Genomic DNA, 17,727 nt, shown 5'->3' on the forward strand with positions numbered 1-17,727 from the left:
TAGAGTTCAAAGCCTTTACTGTCCTCCTTCCACTTCCTGAACTCCCCACCTTTGTGCCCTTGCTCATGCTGTCTTCTCCGTCCCCAGCGCTCCTGCCACCCTCCCTCTGTCCATCCAGCAAATGCAATGGCCCCATCTGGCAGTGTGCGCTGTTCACTGCACAGGGCCACCTGCGTGAGCGGGGTCTGCCAGCCCAGCTGTACACCCTTTTGCTAATTCACACCAAGGCGCCATATCGGTTAGCAGCATCCACTCATTCTGAGAGCTTCTATTCAAGGTCCCCTACTCCGTGAGCATTTCTGCTCTGTTGTCCTTTGCCTGCCCCAAGACAGGGTTCACTGAACACTCCCGCCATTGTGCCTTCACTGTAGCCCACGTTCTCCTGTATAACAGAGCTCTGCACAACGGGAGCTTTGTGCTATCGGTCGTTATTATTGCCCAAGTTTCCCGAGGGCAGGAACAGCATCTTGTTCACCTATCCTGAGGCCACCCAGAGCAGGGCCCACAGATGTTTGTTGAATAATGCCAGGCATCCACTCCTCATCCTCTGTACCTCTCCACTTCTTTCCTTAATCTGTGCAGGGAGATTAGTGCCCAGTCCAGCTACGGTTCTGGAGGCAAGGGCAGGGAATGATGGTACCTACATTTGCCCTGAGAAGCTCTAGGGTCTCCCTAAAATGCTCAGGACCTTTATTTATTTTTTTAAATCTCTTTCACTGTTTGTGGTTTTGAAAGAAATGAGGCCAGTTCTCCCTAATTTTCCCACAAACCTCCTCCAGATTAACTAAAATTTTACCCCAGTGCATACTTTTCAATATTACGACATCTCTCTGGCTCTGTGAAAGTCTATGTGTATTTATCTAGACAGTCCTTTTTCCCAACTTTCAAATCCTTTGTGAAATAAAGTAGGATACAAATACGTTACATCAAAGTTGCCCAGTGTCTTGTGCAGTGCCTGGCTCATAGTAAAGCCCCAGATATGCACTGAATGAATGGATGAATGAAACGGACGGGCACTTACAGTTCTGTGAATGCAGGTACTGTTACTCTTCTGCACCCAGAGGACAGGAAATGCCTTCTGCTTATTCTATAGCTAGCTCCTCTAAAACTATTTTATGTGCATACCAAGGACCCCAATATTATTTGGAGATAATAATACTTCACATTACTCACATGGAGCCATGTAATTTGTGAAAGAGCTGGCACTGGAGTGCTGGCCTATGGTCTCCGGGTCCTGTGCTTTTTTCCTCAAGCCACACCGTCTCACCAGTGACAGTGCACAAAAAACGGCACCCTGGGTCTCCCACGGTTCCCTTCTTTTTTTTTTTTTTCCAATTACAAAGAGTCCTTCTGGAGATTTGCCCCACGATGTTTAGAGTACTGGTTCGTAACCAAAGAGGACACTACAGTTCCCAGAGAGCCTCACCCAGCCCCATCGTGCCCCTCTGGGTCTCAGTCTCTTCACCTAGGACTCCACAGGTCACGTCTGCCACTACCTTAGCCCCTACCTCCTAGCCTCTGTCTTCACTGCCCAGCAGAGCCCCACCTTCCCTCCTTTCCCTTCTCTTGAGGGTCATTTCAGGTGTTCGTGTGATAGTGTCACATGCGTTAAGTAAGACCAGTGGAAGCCACTGTGCATCACAGCACAACAGCTAGGAGGGAAAGCCATGGAGGTGTCAGGTGAGTGAGGCCACATCTATTAACTGGCCTGCTTCTTATCTGCACACAGCCCGTAACCCCACTCTCTGGGCAGCTGGAGACTGGGTTTGGGCAACCACTGAGGCCTCCTCTTGGATTCTCTAGGAGACACTATCATCTCTTGGGGCTCCAAGGGCCCCTTCCCACGGCCTACCCTCCATCCTCCAGTAGGTAAGGTGGGACATAGGGATAGGAGTACCAACCCTGCTGGCAGCGAATCCTGGAAGGAGGGGGATGGGAGGGCCAGGTGCCGCCTGGGGCAGGGAAGACACACCTGGTGCATTTCGGGGGTGGGGTGGGGTCGGGTGGTGGGTGGGAGCGGGGTGGGCAGGGGAGCACGGCTCCTCTGGCGCCGCCCTCAGCCCGACCCCCACCCCTGCCTCAGCGCGGCAGCGCTGCTCACATCCCAAGGTCAGCTCTGCCTGGCACCGGCTCCTCCCCCCGCGCCCCTTCCCGCACCCCCGCACGCCCTCGGTCCAGGTACCTCCTGCGGCAGGAGAGGCAGTGCGTGCCCCGCCTGCGTGGCTGTCGGGGTGGCCGGCTCCAGAAAGTCGTCTTCGGCGTCGGAGCTGGACATGGCACCGTCCGGGCGACGGCTGTCTGGCTCCCGCCCCGTGACTACCACCATCCCTCTGGCTCTGGGCAGTGGGCGCGGCTTCAGGCGGGCGGGAGGGCGGCGGCCCGGGTACTAGCACCCAGCAGCGCCTGGCATGACGCGGCGCGGCCGACGGGCGGGGCCGGAGGGGCGGAGAGCGCAGCGAGCGCGGGCCGGAGGGCCGTCGCTCCCTCAGCGCCGACGGGCTCGCCGACCACCCTGACGACCGCAGGGCGACCGGCCCGACCCGGTCGCCTGCCGTTATTGGCCGAACCCCTGCTGGCTTCCTCCCCTGATTGGCAGGAAGCTCGCCCAATCGCAGAGCAGGCAGCGCTTTCAGCCAGCGTCTAAGTGGCCACCGGGAGCCGGACCGGCTGGCCTGCCCTGCTCTGATTGGCCCTCTGGCCAGCAGGCGCGCCCTCTCCAGCCAGCTAACACTGGCTCGGCGCGCTGGGTGCGCGCGAGGCCCCCACCTCTAAGCCAGGCCTTTTTATAGGCTTGGGGAGTGGCTCCCGCGTCCAAGTCCACACCTAGAAACCTGAGACGAGGGAGGGCTAGTGACTTAATCGTTCGTACGTTTCCAGGGCAACGGGTCCTGTGCATCCCTGGGCGTCGAAGGCCAGGGAAATCTGGGAGGACCAGGTCACCTCAATGGAGAGCCTGAGCATCCTTTCCTGGAGGATTGTGAGGGAGGACGGCTGAGGTCACTGAGGTTGTAGGAGAGGAAGGGCAGCACTGCGACAGGGGCTGGCTCTCCTCTAACCACAAGGGTAAAACCTGGGTCTCCAGTCTTTCCTGATTGACTCAAGCAGCAGTCCGAAAAGGAAACTCAAAATAGGGGCAGTTGAGTTCAATTAAGAATGACAGTGACTCTCCACCCTCTATGTGTCAGTTCTTCTGCTGGGCACCTGGAGACACAGATGGAAACAGGCCCTGTCCAAAGAAGCTCACAGGCTGCTGAGGCAGAGTCCAGCCTGGTCCAACACATCTGTCGGCAGCCTCGGATGCTGTGTCCCCTGGCATGACAGGGTCAGCTCAGAGACTCTCCTAGGGGGCCAAGGTTTTAGCTCTTCAAACCATTTTTACACCCAGTTCCTCATTTGAATCTCACATTGTTGTGACAGAAAAGGAAACTGAGTCCTAGAAGATTAGAACAGCTTCAGGGAGGTCAGCCATGAGCAAGAGGCACAGCACTTCCTCTTTGGACCAATCACACTCCCAGCTGTTAGGAGTCTCCTAGGTCAGTGTTTTCTCCAAATATACTTGCATCAAAAGCACTGGAGGGAGAACTTGTTAAAATACAGATTCCCAGCCCTACCTCCAGAGAATCTGATTTAGTCCATCTGGGATGAAGCCCTTGAATTTGCATTCCTAACAAACTCCCAGGTAATTTTTTTTTAATATTTATTTATTTGGTTGCACCAGGTCTTAGTTGCAGCACGTGGGCCCCTTAGTTGTGGCAGGCGGGCGCCTTAGTTGTAGCATGCAAACTCTTAGTTGCGGCATGCGTGTGGAATCTAGTTCCCTGACTGGGTATCCAACCTGGGCTCCCTGCATTGGGAGCACGGAGTCTTATCCAGTGCACCACCAGGGAAGTCCCACTCTAGGTAATTCTGATGCTGCAAGTCCTTGAATCACATTTTGAATGGCACTGCCCTAAAGAAGGCCCCCTGAGGCCATCTCTTAGCTATCACTACCTGCTCCAGCCTTTCTCAACAATATCTATAACAAAATTTCCTCTTTCCATCCTTTGGATGTTTCAGCTGTAATAGAAACTGCAATCCAAAGTGGCTTTAATAATAGGAGAATTTTATTATCTTACATAACAAGAAGTCTGAGTAGATTCTGGGTTGGTTCATTAAGTAACGCAACAAGGAGTTACCTGGACCAGCTTCCTTCCAGTTACCCACTCTGCCAGATGACCCCTCCTCCTCTAGGAATCCATATGAGGAAACCAGAGAGCTAAGGTCTATCAGAGTGACAGTTATTCCTACACCTTAAAGCAAGGCTGTATAAAGAGAATGGGACAGGAACCCCAGAGGCTCAGGAGGTAGGAAAATCCATGTGCAATCACGGTTACGTCACTGAATGTGTTGGAGTTTTCATCTTCCTCTTCAGCTGAGGATTTCCTTCAGGAATATAGTTTCCCAGTTGGTTCTGTTTACACGGTGGGGAGAAGTCCAAGGGCAGCCGCCTGGAATGAGGACTTGCTGACTGAGTAGGCAGGGGTTGGAGCAGGCGTTCTGGGAAAGCAGGGCAGTTTGCTGGCAGTGGCCATCCCCACCCTGCAGTGAAATGACTTCCAGGCCAGTTCGCTTGAGGGCTGTAGGGAAGGGTCAGTGAGCCTCGGCGGGGGGGGTGGGGGGGGGGATGGGTAGCACATGGCCGCGCAGAGGTGTGGGCTGCTCTCAGAACACGAGCACTTATAGCCCTGGGATTACTTTTCCTCCAGGAGTCAACCAAAAAAAGAGTCCTACAGGCATGGAGTCCTGAGATTAGTCAATTGGATTCTGTTCTCCATGCCTCACCAAAGAAAAAACCTTTTGAATGGCAACAGATTAACAAAGTGCTGATTCAGCTACTGAATTTTTTCTCCGATTCTAATTTATTCAACAATAACGGAAATGAAAACGGTAACAAAAGCATCCATCTTCTTTTCCTTCCAGTTGGAGGACTCGCCTTTCCTTTCTCTCCCAGCCTTGAGGAGGAGGTTGTTTGCCAGCAGCTTCCCAAGGCACAGAAGCTTGGCTAAGGGCCCACTTGCTCTCAGCCCAGCTCAGCTCTCCCCCAGCCTCTGACACACCCCCATTCGTTAACCACTGCTGTTCTGTCTCCTGGACTTCTCTTCGCACAGTGCACAGGGTAAATGTGGCCGATGTTCAGATTGCCTCTCACATCTCGTTTCTGAACCCCTGTCCCCACCACCACCCCAGTATGCCTCACTGAATGCTAGAACCTTGAAATCTAAAAGCTGCTTGTCTCATGGTACCTTGTATCCTGGGTTCCCCAGGTGACCTAACTTCACCAAGCAGATCCCTGCACTTGAGATTTGGAGGGGGAAAGTGAACACTGAGTTGGAGGCCAGGCTTCTTGCTCTTTCGGTGGACAAGTTTGGATATGGGAGTGTTAAAAACGTTTCCTTTTTGCTGTGGCTGTAGCAGAGGTCCCATGTTGGTCTTTGCCTTCCTGGGTGTCAGAAAGCAGGGTGGGGCATCCATTTTACTGTCTCATTACTCTCTGTAATCAACCTCCAAAGTCCAGCACAATGCCTGGCATATAGTAGCAACTCAGTAGATGAATACATGAAAGAAATTTGTGCTGTGATCACATTCAAAGAGTTACCTCTCCATGTAGATTTTTTTCTCATGTATTTTATTGGTATTATTAGTATATAAGGGCATGGATTGTTGCTGGTATCATAGAGGTAGGGAATTCCAGGATGCCATCATGCTGGGCTGGTGGGAAGGGGCTCCCCTCAAGTTGTGAGAGGTCCTAGGGGTGTTATGCAGAGCAGAACATTTGTGGGGGGGGCTCTTTGGTTTGGAGTACACACTGGTAACCATGGATGTTTTCACTGTGCAAGATGATATGGGCCCCAAAAGTGCTCTCACCCCAAGCTCTTTATAGGTAAGCTTTTGATGAATGTTGTTTTTCATTTATTACTTATTTATAATAAAACAAATAACATAAAATATAGATGCAAAAATAACTCACATCCAACAGCACAAACTAACACAACACTGTAGATCAACTATACTCTAATAAAAACTAATTTAAAAAAATAACTCACATCCAGAATTCAATGAAAATAGTGTTTTATTTATGTGGTTTCAGCGTCCACAGTTGTCCTACCAGCTGCTGCCTATTACTCTCTCATCCCTTGTGTCTCTAAGGGAGCTCTTGTTCCAGTCACCTCTGGAAGCATTATGGTCAAACCCCACTGGCGGCTGGGTGAGTATCTTGGAGACACATCCCCAATTTTCCCTCCCATCCCCATGGCCCATTTGTGTGGCATTTCCACTGGTCTGTCAGTTCAGGTTTAAGCACTTCACAGTTTAAATATCTATTATTCAGTATGATTCCATCAAGTGGAAAAATAATTTAGCTGGAAATATAATTCCCTGTACCCTGACAAGAAGTACCCTATCTTTTAGTGTCCTCATCTCTTGGGGCCTCTCCACCATTCCACAGCCTTTCTTCCCCCAGGTACCCACACCCACTTAGAAACTGCCTTGTATTTGAGGCTGGGAGTGGCCTGCTTCTCTGAGGCAGTAAAAAAGTATCAGAGAAAAACCACTTGCCATTTGGGGGCTTCCTAGCTGCTAATATTTGTTCTGACATTTGTTTGGAACTGCCAGCTAAGAGTCCTTTGGTGAAACATTAAAATATCCTGAGGCAATATAGAATGAAAATAATCTATAAGAGTAGGGGTCTGAAAACGTTTTTTTTTTTTTTCTTCTTTTTTTTAAGGCCATGCTGCGTGGCATGTGGGATCTTAGTTCCCCAACCGGGGATTGAACCCATGACCCCTCAAGTGGAAGCGTGGAGTCTTAACCACTGAACTGCCAGGGAAGTCCCTGTAAAGGGCCAGAGAGTAAATATTTTTAGCTTAGCAGGCCACAGTCTTTGTCTCTACTCAACTCTGCTGCTGTTGAAGAAAAGCTGCCATACACAAGACATAAGTGATGTCATAGAGGTTATGTCATAAATTATGTTGTAAGACATAAATGGTGTGGTCAGATTTGACCCAATGGCTGTAGTTTACCAACCCCTACACAAGAGAAATAGATCAATTCTAAGTGCATTGTGATCTTTTCAAATGTGCTCCATCTAAATGTCCTAATAGCTAATACTCAGCTTCATTTCTTGTTTTTTTTTAAATTTTTCTTCTTCTTTTTTGTTTTTTTTTAAACAAACCTTTGTGTCGAGGGTTGACTTTCAATAGATCTCAGCGCAGTTTCATTTCTAATTCAAGTCTCATTTACTCATTTGTGAAGAACAACCAATAGCCAAGTCTTCAGATTATTAACACTACTAATTTTTCATCAAAAGAAGTAGCTAAATGAGACTTACCAGAAAATAAATGAACTGAAAGTCCACGTTAAGTCTCACTGGATGGGTAGGCTTGGGTAAGTTACAGCACTACTCTAGACTCCCGATTTTATCTCTAAGATTAGGCCGGTTCAATTTCGATTTCTCTTTTCTAAAAAATTCTCATTGTTTTTCACTTTTTTACTTAAAGTAATTCATGCCGAATCTAGAAAACAGAGTTAAGCACAAAGAAAATAAGAATTCCCCAAAACTCCAACATAAAGAGATAACAAGGGACACTGGCACATGTCCTTTCTGTTTTCTATCAATTTAGTGACTCTAGTTTTCTGTCTACCCTTTCAATCATAAAAGTGGGAGCACACTAAACAGCTTTGTGATTTCAAATTTTCACTTAATGTAACATGAACATTTTTCCTGTTATGAAATATTTTTCTACAATACTGTATTAGCTGAAGAGTGTTCTGTTACGTGGATGTACCATAATTCATTTAACTAAGCCCCCCCTTTTGTTAAGTTTTTTTTTCCAGTTTTTTGTTTCTATAAACTTCATTGCAACGGACATCTTTGTAGAGAAAGCTTTGCACACCTTTGTGATATATTTCCCTAATTTCCCTAATTCTTGTAACTTTTAACACTTTTTCATACGTTCAGCAGTTATTCCATGTTTGACCAACAGAGGGCATTTAAGGCTTTCCTTCTCAGGGCAAGGCCACAGCCATTTCTACAGTATACAACAACAAAAATAGTGGTTTTATTGTGAAGAATGATTCAATTTTGGATGTTCAGTAATAATCAGCAAACTCCAAAGGGAGAATCAAAGTCATTTATTTTTCTGTCTAGCCAGAATCACCCCCCCCAAAAAAAACCCTCAAATGACGAGCTTTGTTAGGACTTAAACCCAAAATGAATAAAAATGATCTTTTGCTCAGAATAACAAAGTGACTGCTCTGCTTTAAGCAAAGGCCTAAATTCCCTGCAGAAGACTGTTGGGTAGTGACAAACAATCAGGAAAGGGAACTCAATGCTGAAATTACTGACCTTGCCAGAGAAAAGCTCAGACAGCCCCCAGGATCAGTAGCTCCCTAGAAAAACAAATTTTGGGGCAACACTGAATGGAGTCCTGCCTAGACTATTACTTACTCATCACCTACTAAGCCAGGTTGTCGTAGGTAATACTATAGGTTTTGTTAGATAAGCTTGAAATAATTGTTTTCTGTACATTTTTCTTGATTTTCACCAAGACCATAAATTCCCAAGGGCAGCAATCTGCCTATACTTCTTAGCAAATTACTAAGTACAAGGGAGGTATTTAAATAGTTGTCACTCAATGCTAATGACAAGTTTTTATTCTAGTATAAAGATGATTACTGAAGGTAGAGTGGTGGTTAAGGGTGTAGGCTCTGGAGCCAGGTTGCCTGTATTTGTATTCTGATCCCGTCACTTACTAGCTGGTCTAGAAAGCTGGTACTGCCTCCCAAGCCAATGTCTATAAAATGCAGGTAGTCACAGTACCTACCTCAGATGGTGATTTTGAGAATTAAATGAGTTTAAACATGTAAACTCAGGCACAGGATCTAGACAATGAGAAGCTGTTGATAAATGTTTCTAGAATGATTACGTGGCTAAGTGATGACTAAGATTTTTTTCTCTCATTTAAAAATTCTCTGATTCTTCATGGATGATGCTCTCTCCAGCCTCCTCCTGCAGCCACTGAGGACGCCAGCCTCTCCCTGGCTCCACAGGCTCACCCGCTGGCTATAGCCATGGCTGTGCTGGCCCTGGGCAGCTCTCTGATCTTCACAGGCAACACATCTACCCTGGTCCCTTACCCCGTTATCAATTTTTATTTAGTTTAAAAAAATATTTATTTATTTTATTTTTGGCTGTGTTGGGTCTTAGCTGCGGCACTTGGGATCTGCAGTGCGTGGGCCCTTCCTTGCGGCACGTGGGCTCCAGACTGTGCAGGCTCAGTAGTTGTGGCGCGCGGGCTTAGTTGCCCCGCGGCACGTGGGATCTTAGTTCCCCAACCAGGGATCGAACCTGCGTCCCCTGCATTGGAAGGAGGATTCTTAACCACTGGACCACCAGGGAAGTCCCCCAGTTACCAATTTTTTAATTTTACTCCAGGCATCTTTCATTTGTTTGGCAGGAATTCCATTTGATTCCATCAAATCACAACATCTCACAAATATAGTCATCTTCCTACAGGTCTTCTAAGATGTCACATGGAACAGAAATGCTTTGCTTCGCAAGGCTCAAGAGAAATGTGCTCAGACCAGAAAGAAGGCTTTGTGAAGGAGGGAATGTCAACAGGGAGGGAGATATCACAGCATCTGCTTCTCCGGGCCAGTTGTGCAGCGGTTTCTTCTTTCCTGAGTCAGCTGTTTTTGTGCGGTGGTTCTCTGCCCTTTTCCTATTCCAATACATTCCCACTCATGACAGTGGAGTCTCGAGGGGTGGGCAGGCGTAGGGAATAAAAATCCTTATGTTCACCTAGGGGCGCGTATTCGAGTCAGGATGGGTTATAGTTTAGAAATGTCCTCGCCTCCCATTCTGATAGGCTCTAGAGGGATATGTGACCTCCTCCCTACAATGCTGGTAACATAAGACTAACACAAGAAATAAGCAAAAAACCAAAACCAAAAACAAATTATGTTACGCTGAAGCTGATTTTATTGCTATCTGGAGGCTGGAGCAGTAACTAGAGCAGTAACAAGAAATGGGACTTACAACAGCTGAGCCCTTAACAGGGCTGGGATTTCCCAGGGAGAGGGGAGAGGGGATTAGGTTTCTGGGCATCGGGAAGAAGCAGAAAGCAGAGTGTAAGGAGACAGGGAAGAGGTGTACTGTTCACAAGTGGGTGGTGAGGCTACACTGCAGAGACAGAACAGTTTACATGTAACGTGCGAGGCATCGGAGAATCAAAGAAGGTTTTTGAACAAAAGAGTGACTTAAGACACAGTGCTGAACAAAGGATTGATGTGGCAGCAGTATTAATTTTCAGTTGAAGGGAACACGGCTAGGGGCGTGGAGCGGAAAGAAGGATACTAGAGTCAGGCTTAGATACCAGGTCACCACTGTGGCAGTAGCTGAGGGGCCTTGTGTACGTGGCTTGACCTGGCTGAGCCTCTGTTTCTTCACCTGAAAATGATATGTTAGAAGTTTCTGTCTGGGAGGATTAATCATTTACCAAATATTTTACTAGGTTCTTACAATGTGCCAGACATTCTGCTAGGTGTCAGGGGTACAAAAATGGACACGAAAAGACATAGTCTCTGTCTTCCAGGAACTTACCATCTAGTATAAGAGATAGACAATTTAAGAAGTTAAGAAACATTAAAAACTGCAAAGTGTGATAAGGTGATATTGTGAATAAGGCAGGCAGGAAGGGGATCAGGGAAAGTCTTTCTGAGGAATTAGAATTTATGGAGACCAGAGAATTGAGAAGGAAAGAGAAGAACAGGATTCTGAGACAAAAGGATGGTAGCAGGTCTCTCTGAAATAAATTATAGCAAAAACTTCACTAAGAAATTATGATATATAGAGGGGAATATCTAAAATACAGCAACTGAAGAAACTGGTTTATCAGATCATTATCTGATAGGTCTTATTGCTTCTCAGAAATCACAGTAATGAAAACATGTAAACTACCAGTGCTTCACATTTAAAGCTTTTATTTTGAAAAATAAAATACAAAAGTCATCAAGTTGTAAATGTATGTGGTAATTCCTCAACTTCTCAGAAACAATACAATGAATTATTTAAATAATTAAGATATTTAATATTATCCACATCAATACATTTAAACAGGTACAAGTGTTCTACAAAACATTAGAACATGTACAGACAACCTATTCCAAGATGAAACTACCCAATTTTGCTTACAGAATCCCATCTTTAAACCCTCCCCTTGAAAACAAAGTTTGGAATCTGGTAAGAAAAGATGAGGACCAGAGCAGTTTTAAGAGAAAGCACACATCCTCTCTGGGCTCCTTCTCCACAGGCCCGTGCACGTAATCAAGAGCACTGTACTCGGGAAGAAGCAGGTCACTCAGGAGGGTCCGAATGTGTGCTGACATCCCACCCTCTCAGTGGGAAGAACTGGCAAATGAGAAAGAGATGCGGGCCATGGTACCTATGCTCCACTGATCTCAGCAGGGGACAGCCAGTTCTAGAAACAGCCAGTCCTAGAAACTTCTCTGCTGCTGAAAAGGCAGCAGTCTTCCCTAGGGCAAACAAACAGAATGTGTTACAGGTATGCAGTCAGTTTGTTCTCCCCTGCATGACACCGCCTCCTTTCCAGCTGTGGGCCTGGCACAAGCCAGGTTGACAGGTAGGGGGATGGACCATTATGAGAACAGCTACCTCAGGACTATGAGAGAGGCACACTCTCCCTCAGTCTGGGATGCTTTTAGATGCCTGCCAGTAGCTTCGATGTGCAACACAAAAGGATGGCAGCCAAAGCAAGGGCTGTTCCTGCCCATTTCTAAATGACTGCAACTGTCATCTGCAATTGAAGCTACTGCAGGGGCACTGACAGGGACGTCAAATGTCCAGGGGTCGAACATGCTGACTCAGTATGAAAAAGTGGATACTGAGATTCTTTATAGGAAGCTTTAGGAAACACAGTGACTGTCGTTCATATGCCAAAGGGATCCAAAAGACAAGAGAAAGACTATGATTTGTCTTGAGATGCTTTGATGTCTTCCTAGCTTCTCCCGAGTCCTTCTCTCATTGCACATGGGCACCTACAAGCCTCGATAAGCAAACAAGGATGAAATGCTGCTGTGGAGGCCACTCAAGGCTGGAGTCCACTGACACTGCATTCTGTCTTGTAAAACAGCTGGTCAGTAATGAATCCCTGTATGCATGTTTCCAGGAGGGAATTTATCTATACTTTTCTTTTTTTTTCAGTACATGGGCCTCTCACTGCTGTGGCCTCTCGCGTCGTGGAGCACAGGCTCCGGATGCGCAGGCCCAGCAGCCATGGCCCACGTGCCCAGTCGCTCTGCGGCATGCGGGATCCTCCCGGACCGGGGCATGAACCCATGTCCCCTGCATCAGCAGGCGGACTCTCAACCACTGCGCCACCAGGGAAGCCCTATCTATACTTTTGAAAGTATTTTTGAATAAACAAAATTATCCAAGGCCTGATAACGGCTGTTATACCTGTATGCCCATCGAGTTGAAGTCTACATTTAGCATTTGCTTCTTAGCAAAAAAGGCAATCATAATTCCTAAAACCTATGAATATTAACTCACTGCCATCCGTGATTTTGACATGGCATAGCAGCATTCATGTGTTTTTTCTATCTATAATCTATTAGCACATAATCTATTAGCACACAGCAAGTCATAAAAACCTCTTATTCAAATCAAATTATTCAATCTCAATTTTCTCAACAGTAGAAGAGGAATAATATCACCTACTTGCCAGAGTGGTTTGAAACTTGAATGAAATCATTCATATATGTATGTATATGAATAATATATATATTTATTTTAGATATAATATAGTATATCCTATATCATATATACTATATATATATATATATGATGCTTGGTATTTTACACCTGGTATGGAGTACACACTCAATACATGGTTATTATAAAAAATAAAAATAAAACAGCAAACAAAACTATAAGAAAAAAACAGATTTTATTTTTTACTTTTTTATAATATGTTTTATTTTTATTTATTTTAGTATTTTATTTTATTTTACTTTATTTAATTTTTTTCCCCACACTGCACGGCTGTGGAACCTTACTTCCTCGACCAGGGATCAAACCCTGCCCCCTGTAGTGGAAGCACGGAGCCCTAACCCCTTGGCTGCTAGGGAATTCCCAGGAAAAATCATATTTTAAAGAAAGCTTTTCAAGTTCCAAATGATCTAAGGCATAACCAAAATATTCAGAGCAAAACAGAATCTTAAGAAAGTGTGGGATAGGGGTGTGAGGTCTGAGCAGCCATGTCAGGAGGTCTAGGTTCAGAAACCAGCTTTGCCACTAATTGGCTGGTATCCCTGGACATGCACCTGATGATTACTCAGATAGAAAGGGCTGATAAGTCCTGCTCCACACTGTAGCCTTTAACTACAATGAGACAACATAGGTTACAAACATTAAGACAGCATAATGCATTAACATCAGCAAGGTTGAAAAACCAACCAGGCAACTCCCGAAAATATTAGCGCAAAAACATCTGCACATCCAGCATACAGAGGAAGCAGTACAGGGTGGTGAAAGAATCCCCGGCTGGATGTCAGGAGACGGTGCTCTTTAGCCTTGGGTTTTTCCGACCTATGATGTGAACTTGACAAATCCTCTTTCTAGGATCAGTTTCCTTATCAGTAAACAGGGGGTTGAGGTTGATGGCCTTCAGGTTTCTTTCAGCTAAAATATTTTATCATTTTAAACCCCTCCTCATACTGAAAATAATAACTAACACTGTTTGAGTGCTTACTATGTGCCAGGCTTCTGGCAGACATTATCATGGTTAATTCTACCACTCTCTTATTAACATGGTCCTCATTTTACAGATGCAGAAACTAAGACACAGAGAAGTTAAGTAACTTGCTCAATGCCACACAGAGCCGAGATTCCAAAGCAGGTGAACTGACCCCAGGGCTGTGCCCTCCACCTGCTGCGCTGCCTCCCGAGAGCCTAAGCAGTGAAACCCAAAGACCCAGCAATGTCCCCAACCTCACCTCAAGTATGCAAGAGGTTCCTGGCTCTGTTATTCCACTTGCTCAGTCTGTGGAAGGAAGCAAAAGATGTTTTAACGTTGGTTAGCATGAGAAGTGACTGCTCTTGTCAAAATATCAGGTGTAGCTTGCAGGCTGTGATCAGAGACTTTCTAATGAATTCCGTCTGCTACTGTTGTATAATAAAGAAGATGACTGGCCTTTGGCTCTCGTTCCTGGTAGGGAGACTCTAAATCCTTGGAATTTTCCAGGTAACAGGAGTGTCTTTGTTATTCATGAGCCCCTTAGATCATACCTGAGTTTCTGCTAAGAGATGAGATGACTCAGGATGAGGGCTGGTCACCAGGAAGACCAACCTGTGATTTGAGGGTTGGGGCTCTGAGCCAGCCCAGCTTCTGGGAAGGGGACTATGACTGGGGATTGAGTTCAATTCCATGCGAATGAGTCAATCAATCATGCCTATGTACTTAGACTTCAGTAAAAACTCTGGATGCAGAAGTTCAGTGGAGCGCCCTGGTTGGTGATCATGCTGATGTGCTCTGAGGGAGAAGTACACTGATTCCACAGGGAATGGGCACAGAAACTCTGAGTCTGAGACTCTCCCAGACCTTGTCCTATGTGTCTCTTCATTTGGTTGGTCTTGAATTGTTTCCTTTATAACAAAACTATATATATATTTTTTGGCCACACCGTGTGGCTTGCGGGATCTTAGTTCCCCCACCAGTGATCGAATCCGGGCCCCCGGCAGTGGAAGTGCAGAGTCCTAACCACTGGACGCCAGGGAATTCCCAAGACTATAATCTTAAGTATAGCACTTTTCTGAGTTTTGTCAGAATTCTAGCTAAATGTAATCCTGAGAGTTCTGTGGGCTTCAGTTTTCTCATGTATTAGACGTTAAATAAAAGCCTTTTATAGGCTTTTTTCTAGCATGTGTGTGATACATTAAATGAAACTAACCAGAACGGGGCTTGAAGTGCCTATGTTAAGTCTTTTGCCCAATTTTTTTATTACCTTTTCCTTATTTATTTGTAGGAATTCTCTATACTGATGAATCTTTTGTTTCAAAAATTTCCCCCCCAAGCAGCCGCATGGCACAGGGATATTGGCTCGGTGCTTTGTGACAGCCTGGAGGGGTGGGATAGGGAGGGTGGGAGGGAGGGAGACGCAAGAGGGAAGACATATGGGAACATATGTTTATGTATGACTGATTCACTTTGTTATAAAGCAGACACTAACACACCATTGTAAAGCAATTATACCCCAATAAAGATGTTAAAAAAAAAAAATTCCCCCCCCTTAAGGTGTCCTTTTTTACTGTCTTTATGATGCTTTCTAATAAGTAAATGTTCTCAATTTTAATGTAGTCCAAATTATCCATTTTAAAATTAATGATCCATAAAAAGAAACAAAATTGAGTTATTTGTAGTGAGGTGGTTGGACCTAGAGTCTGTCATACAGAGTGAAGTAAGTCAGAAAGAGAAAAACAAATACCGTATGCTAACACATATATATGGAATCTAAAAAAAAAAAAGGTTATGAAGAACCTAGGGGCAGGACAGGAATAATGATGCAGATGTAGAGAATGGACTTGAGGACATGGGGAGGGGGAAGGGTAAGCTGGGACGAAGTAAGAGAGTGGCATGGACTAATATATACACTACCAAATGTAAAACAGATAGCTAGTGGGAAGCAGCCACATAACACAGGGAGATCAGCTCGGTGCTTTGTGACCACTTAGAGGGGTGGGATAGGGAGGGTGGAGACGCAAGAGGGAGGAGAAATGGGGATATATGTATGTGTATAGCTGATTCACTTTGTTATAAAGCAGAAACTAACACACCATTGTAAAGCAATTATACTCCAATAAAGATGTTTAAATAAATTAATTAATTAAATTAAATTAATGATCAGTATTTTTTATAACTCACTTAAGAAATCCCTCTCTTTTAAGGTCATGAAGATATTCTCCTTTATTGCCTCCTAGAAACTTTATTATTTTGCCTTTCACAGTTAGGCCTATAACCTACCTGGAAATGATTTTTATGTATGCTGCGAAGCAGGGGTGTCCCTTTAGTTTTAGTCTCAAGTTCCCTTTCTTGACTCCTTCAGAATTACTATGCAAAACAGCCTTTGGATTTGACATTTCTTCAAGACTCTCCCTCTTGGATTATTCTCTGGCTCCAGTTACCATAGCCTGTTAGTGAGTGACAACTTGTTCACGAATCCATCCAGGTTTCTGGCACATCTTGCCCAGCCAAGGCTCAGGGCCCCTGTGCCCCTTTGTCTGCAAAAGTTGATCAGAGTCTTTTGGATAGATAAGGAGTTCCTCTGAGAAGATCTTTTTTTTTCCTCTGACTCTTGAGGCCTTATTTCAATTTCTCACACATAAAAGTAATTCAGTAGACATTTTTTAAATGAATGAATGGATGGATTAAAATTAAATATATGTTAATAAGCATATACCATGAAAGTAGTTTAAAATAGTCAAGTAATATGTATCAGTTATTGATGGTTGTTATGAGACAAGGATCTGAGAAGACAGAGCCTTCAATCCTGGTGTGAGACACAGCTGCTCTTACAGAGAAGCCCATGTACTCTAGGCTTGCTTTAGGCAACACGACTTCACACAATCTGTGAGGTTCCCCTCAACGACCCAGATCTGGAACACTTTTAGAAACTGAGTTCAGTGCTGGGTCTTCATTTCCTATTAACAAGCTAATCACTGATAGCAGCAGCCTGGAGGCAACATGTATTATCACCATGCTGGACAGGGAAGTCTTCTGCTGGACTCAGGCTGTAGTCATTGATTTCTTCCCACTACTACATAGGAATGGCAGGTGATGCGCTCATGCAGGACACTCTGGGCTACTCTAGGCCTGTCGGCCATAACGTCACCTATTTCTCTTCAACTCAAGAAACAGTATTGGAATCCAAGTAAGTGACAGTGTGACATTACAAGGAGAACTCTGGATCTGTTTTAATTAATTTTTTAAAAAGTAAAAGTTATAAACTTCAAACTCATACCATCCATTCCCAACTTGGGGGACTTAGCAGTTGAGGGTCAATGGCTGTGTGTATAATGTATTCACAAGTCTTCTAGGCTCCAAATGAGAAAAATGAAAAGGCCATGGATGTATATGTAATAAGAACAAAGGGTGGCTATACATTTTTATTTCAAGTTAGGTATCAGAAGCCTGGAGCAGATTCACCAAGGCAGGCTCCTTATATGTGGAATACTGTGTGGCTTGTGGGCGACCTCAAGCAATCAGATTTTAGTTATCAATAAAGTATTTCCCTACTCTTGGAAGACACGGAGCCCTCTGAAATTCAAACTGTGTTAAATTGTTAAATTTAACAAGTCTGTTTAACACAGATTGTTAAAACCAACAATTACCAGAAACCAGTCTTTCTTTCTTTTTTCTGTTTTTTAACATCTTTATTGGAGTATAATTGCTTTACAATGGTGTGTTAGCTTCTGTTTTATAACAAAGTGAATCAGCTATACATATACATATATCCCCACATCTCCTCCCTCTGGCGTCTCCCTCCCACCCTCCCTATCCCACCCCTCTAGGTGGTCACAAAGCACCGAGCTGATATCCCAGCAGAAGCCAGTCTTTCTACCACCAGCACATAGATTTATCTCTTTGAAAAGATTACTTCAATGCAAGAGCCCAT

The 17,727-nt window shown here is 45.0% G+C and overlaps 2 protein-coding genes across 10 annotated transcripts in view; both read right to left on the reverse strand.

Moving 5' to 3' along the window:
• Positions 1-2,543, reverse strand: part of RABGEF1 (RAB guanine nucleotide exchange factor 1) — an 87,289-nt gene extending 84,746 nt beyond the window's left edge. For 2 of the 4 annotated variants that reach the window (XM_067705982.1, XM_067705981.1), the window contains exon 1: positions 2,183-2,538. In XM_067705982.1, coding sequence (XP_067562083.1) covers positions 2,183-2,326 — 144 coding nt within the window. In that variant the 5' untranslated portion in view covers positions 2,327-2,538. Of the gene's footprint in view, positions 1-2,182 lie in introns of all 4 variants that reach the window. The other 2 variants (XM_067705984.1, XM_067705983.1) reach the window with 1 other exon arrangement.
• An 8,459-nt stretch (positions 2,544-11,002) lies between these two features.
• The window catches only part of TPST1 (tyrosylprotein sulfotransferase 1), a 167,246-nt gene continuing 160,521 nt past the window's right edge, over positions 11,003-17,727 (reverse strand). For 5 of the 6 annotated variants that reach the window (XM_067705998.1, XM_067705996.1, XM_067705995.1 and 2 more), the window contains exons 5-6: positions 14,053-14,099; positions 11,003-11,571 (exon numbers count right to left, since the gene is read on the reverse strand). In XM_067705998.1, coding sequence (XP_067562099.1) covers positions 14,082-14,099 — 18 coding nt within the window. In that variant the 3' untranslated portion in view covers positions 11,003-11,571; positions 14,053-14,081. Of the gene's footprint in view, positions 11,572-12,230; positions 13,739-14,052; positions 14,100-17,727 lie in introns of those variants that run through there. The other variant, XM_067705999.1, reaches the window with a different exon arrangement.

Source organism: Pseudorca crassidens, chromosome 15, assembly GCF_039906515.1.
Source record: "Pseudorca crassidens isolate mPseCra1 chromosome 15, mPseCra1.hap1, whole genome shotgun sequence".
In the NCBI taxonomy this organism is placed as follows: Eukaryota; Metazoa; Chordata; class Mammalia; order Artiodactyla; family Delphinidae; genus Pseudorca; species Pseudorca crassidens.